Below are 5326 nucleotides of genomic sequence, written 5' to 3' on the forward strand. Positions count from 1 at the left end.
GTGCCAGAGCAATACCATTTTTTCCTTTTTGTTCTGAAAAGTCAAGTCTTGCTTTTCCAGTCGTCCGCACTGCTCATAGATATTATAAATTTTGTTTGGTCTTCAAGACTAAATACAGTACAGGGGAATCAGATTAATGGTAACAGTAAGTACTTCTAGGTTTCTTACATTATTGATTAGGGATTTGAATTTTTTTTTGGGTCTGACCAATATTTTTCCTTAGATTGGTGCTGGAATATTTTTCCTGTGGACAATTTTCATGAATACAGTCTTGGCCTATCATAATTTCAGTCAAATCGTACAATCTAATCATATTTTGCTGAACGTTCGCAGCAAGTAAATGTTTCCAAGCGCCATTTTCCTGTGGGGATGGGGTTGCTAAGTGGATAGAAAAAATTGAGAAATTTCTGAGTCAATTCTATCCCGAGCCTGTCGGTAGGAAGTTATTGGACAACTGAAGTTATTGGTTAGAATTGGTTATTGGACAATGAGTACTGGATTGACTATTTATTGCCCTTATTGACTCAAAGTCCTGGTCTCAATTTTCAGAAACTCGTGTTCACACCAATGCCAAGGACAGTATTGATAGTTTTAAAGTGAAATGAAGGCTGTATGAAAAGATCTATGGAACAGCAATCGAGCGAGAGGATTTCAACGAGATTTCCACTGAATTTCCGGGATCTTTCTTTGTGTTTGCTAACTGGAAGTTCAAGACAAATTTATGCTTATAAATGCTTAGGTGAAGAAACTCTCAGCAATATGGTTTTCTCACCCATTTCGGTATATTGTTGCAGTGTCAGAGGAGATGGAGATCTGTTACATTCCTGCCCCTGCTCTTTTCTTGCGGCGAATGCCCCTGTTCTTCAGTTATTTGTTTCTCTTTGCCATTCCTTCTGTGTTTTCCACATCTCAATTACCCAATCGTGGGCATCGGCATCCTCATCTCAGCAATGCTTCTGATCAGGAGGCTCTGCTTGGATTCATGTCTGCAATCCGGTCTTCTGATCCATCCCAGTCATTGCCCACTAATTGGGCACCAAATGTTTCATTCTGCGGGTGGACGGGTATCCAATGCAGTCGCCGCAGACAGAGAGTGGTTTCCCTGAATCTTTCAAGCATGGGATTACAAGGTACAATCTCTCCCCTTCTCGGCAATCTTTCGTTTCTTACAGTACTTGACCTTCACAATAATAGTTTTCATGGCCACATTCCCTATCAATTGGGAAGTCTCTTTCGCCTAAAAATGCTTATCTTGTCTCGGAATCAGCTCCAAGGTTCCATTCCGTCATCTGTGGGTATGTGCCGCAGTCTGCAGAGGTTGTCTATGTCCCGTAACAATCTCACAGGAAACATTCCTGCAGGACTGTGCCTTCTCCCCAAGTTACAATTCTTTAACTTGGGAACTAACAATTTGACGGGTGCAATCCCGCCCTGCTTGGGGAACATATCCTCTTTGCACTTCATAAATTTGTGCAACAACAACCTTCACGGTAGTGTTCCTCCGGAATTAGGTATGCTAAGCCAGCTAAGCTTTATATTTCTCTGTAATAACCATCTGACAGGGCAAATTTCATCTTCCTTCTCTAACTCCACCCATCTTGTAGAATTGGATATATCTGAAAACCAGTTTTCAGGTCACATTCCAGCCGAGTTGTGTGCCAAGAACAATCAGTTGATGGGACTCTATCAGTTTGGTAATCAATTGAGTGGTAGCATTCCAGCTTCCCTCTTCAATTGTACGAATCTTCAAGTGATTGACTTGGGGCGTAACCAGCTCAGTGGAGTACTGCCCATGGAGTTGGGTAAGTTGATGAAGCTCCAGGTGCTTGACTTACAGAATAATCAACTGGTTAGCGGCAGCACCCTGAGCTTGCCCATTCTCACTGCTCTTACTAATTGTTCCGCCTTACATCGAATAGATTTATCCTCTAATCATCTCACAGGACAATTGCCTTTTTCTATAGGCCACCTCTCTGAAAAATTGGACTACTTGAACTTGGGCTCTAATGAATTGGTAGGAGAAATACCTCCACAGATTGGAAACCTAACTAGTTTAACACTCCTCGAATTATACTCCAATTCTTTTACAGGGTCAATACCTTTTTCATTTAAGATGCTCCAAAGGTTGGAGAGGTTATTTATGGGAGACAACAATTTGCAAGGAAACATCCCGACGGAAATTGGCCAACTCAAAAACTTAGGGCTCTTAGACCTCCAATCAAATAATCTCTCTGGAAAAATCCCTGATTCTGTTGCCAGTCTCCAGCAGCTAAGCTATCTAAGCCTTGCTCAAAATCAGTTATCAGGAAATATACCTGCAAGTTTAGGGGAATGCAGAAAACTACTATTGCTAGACCTATCATACAACAGGTTAACTGGGCACATACCTCCCGAGGTTGCAGGTCTAGCAAATTTAGCTTTATATTTCAACCTTTCAAACAATTTATTACATGGCATTGTGCCTTCGGAACTAAGCAAGATGACTATGCTTCAAGCTATAGATATTTCTGCAAATCAGTTAACTGGTTACATTCCAAGTATGATTGGAAGTTGTGAAGAACTAGTATACTTGAATCTTTCCTACAATGCACTTGAAGGTCCAATTCCAGTTTCACTCGGTGAACTTCAAATTCTTCAAGACATGGATCTCTCCTCTAACAATTTGTCAGGGGAAATACCAATGTCATTGGAAAATCTCAAAATGCTCAACCAATTGAATTTTTCTTTTAACAAATTGTCAGGGAAGTACCTGAAGGTGGAGTTTTCAAAAAGCTTGGTGCCTCTGCATTTATGGGAAACCCCAGTCTCTGTGGGCCTTGGGTTAGTCTATTGCCATGCTCTATGCCCAAACATAAAATTGTTTCACATTTGAAAAGAGCTATCATACCGGTTGTTGCAATTATAGTGACTATTGTATTGTGCTTGTTTTTCGGAATATTGTGGAGACAAAATCACAAGAAACATATTCTTATTGAGGCAAACACATCCTTAAATGTGGGGCATCAAAGAATTTCCTATGAAGAACTCATCACTGCAACAAATGAATTTAGTGATGCCAACTTGTTAGGCATTGGTAGTTTTGGGAAAGTGTACAAAGGACTTTTGAATGATGGCACAATGGTTGCTGTCAAGCTTCTCAATTTGGAAAAAGAAGGGATACAAAAAAGTTTTGATAAGGAATGCAAAGTTTTGGAAAAAGTTAGACATCAAAATCTAATTAGAATCATAACTTCTTATTCAGACCATCGAATGAAAGCTTTGGTATTTCCATTAATGCCAAACGGAAGCTTAGAGAACTGGTTATATCCCACAGGTGAAGTAGAAAATGGTTTGAGTTTGATTCAAAGGTTGAATATAGCAATAGACATTGCTCAAGGCATGGCATATCTCCACTCTGTGCAAGTGATCCATTGTGATCTAAAACCAAGCAATGTGCTTTTGGGCGAAGATATGACAGGATATTTAATAGATTTTGGCATTGCTACCATATGTTTTACAAATTCAGAGGACTCAACATTTACTTCCACACATGGACTCAAAGGATCTGTAGGCTACATTCCTCCAGGTATTGTTTCAACTTAATAACATTAATAAGTTGCATCATCCAAATATATGTTACAATGTCATGCATTTTCTATTTTTATTAAAAATGGTGAATTAGAAACCTTATGATGAGGATGTTTTAATGCAGAGTATGGATTAGGTGGGCGTGTCACAACAAAAGGTGATGTTTATAGCTATGGAATAGTGTTGCTAGAGACATTGACTGGAAAGAAGCCCACCCACGATATGTTTGCAGAAGGAATGAACTTGCAGAAATGGGTGGCTCATGGTTTTCCAAACCAAGTAGGGGAAGTGGTGGATAAGAGTCTTTTGAGTACAAGCAATGAAGAAGATAAGGAGCTTGATTGCCTTAGTGAGCTTATAAGTGTGGGTTTGTTCTGCACAAAAGAATCTCCTGAAGAACGGCCTACTATGATGGACATTGTAGTTACACTACAAAACACCAAAGAGGCTTTTATGGGCATTGTTAATAGTTAACAATTCTACTAAGATAATCATATTCACTAGGCAATGCAAGTACTACTCTCAACAACATCATGCAAAGGACAAACTTCCACAACAACATTGGTGAAAACTAATATTCTTTTACATTCTAATTTGTTGTAAAAGGGGCAGTGGTTGTACAATTGAATGCTAAAGTAAATCCATTGTAATTAGTTCTATCTAGTTTGAGTCTTATTCCCCTCTTCTTCTCTATACAACTTATATGTTGTTGGTTCGTAAATGTAAATGTGAATATTAGATATAGTCTTATACAACTATACAATCTTACATTTTATCTTTATTTTGAGAATTTCATATATATTAATCATATTGTTTAATATTATTTTACATTGACAAAGATTTTATTTGTGTTGTTTTGGCCATATTAACTTACCAAAGACTTTATATTTGTTTTAAACTACTTAAAAAAATCATTCTAAAATTATTATAAAAAGACTATCTATATTAATATAATTGCATGCCACTTGTTTATTTTTCTGGTTTAATTGTGATTAATATAGTTTTATAGAAAAAATTTTTTTATTTTTATTTTAAAATTTTTGACTTATATTAATTTTATTGTTTAATATTTTTTAAATAATTACATTTGGATTTTATTTATGTTGTGTGGGATATCTAAATATAGTAAGAGGTTTATATTTATTTAAAAATTCAAATATTTTATTTATTTTTTAAAGATTACAAAGTAATTATACATATGAATATAATTGAATTGTTTATTTTTGATAAAATTATATATTTTTTAAGAAAATTCTTAGCAAACCAATAATAATGATTTTAATACAATTCAGAATATCATCTCTTTTTTAGAGGCTTCTCATATCTTAATCGTATGAATTTTTAGCCTTAGGCTATTATGAAATATAAACAAATCAATGGCAAACAACGAACAATATTTCAATCCTTAATATTCTCAATCCAGTAGGCAATTCAAAAGATGAGATACCAACGTGCTTCAATAACTTTCAACCACATGGGATAATCTTATCATGCTTAATAGATCTACAAACACATATGATAGTTGTAAACACGGTTATAAATTTGTTGTTACATTATTTAATTAAAATATTAAAGCACTTAACACCTTTAGCTTATGCTAAATCAACAAGACATATAGAGCTAGAAATTTAAAACTATGAAGCATATAAATGGTCGAAAATCAAATTCGCAATAAGACAAATATTGGATAGTTGGAAACTTCATTAATATACATAACGATGAAGTTCATGTGCATATCATAGCCTTATTGCAAGACTAA

General features: G+C 35.9%; 1 protein-coding gene across 1 annotated transcript; it reads left to right on the top strand.

Moving 5' to 3' along the window:
* The first annotated feature begins 524 nt into the window (after positions 1-524).
* LOC149149738 (uncharacterized) lies at positions 525-4242 on the top strand. The gene is given in 3 exon segments (XM_089439570.1): positions 525-2741; positions 2744-3565; positions 3692-4242. Coding segments are annotated over 3 exon segments (3108 nt in total). The 5' UTR covers positions 525-805; the 3' UTR covers positions 4042-4242.
* Positions 4243-5326: the final 1084 nt, after the last annotated feature.

The sequence above is a fragment of the Pinus tabuliformis genome, chromosome 9 (assembly GCF_031772625.1).
Source record: "Pinus tabuliformis cultivar Carrire ecotype Pingquan chromosome 9, CPIR1, whole genome shotgun sequence".
Classification (NCBI taxonomy): Eukaryota; Viridiplantae; Streptophyta; class Pinopsida; order Pinales; family Pinaceae; genus Pinus; species Pinus tabuliformis.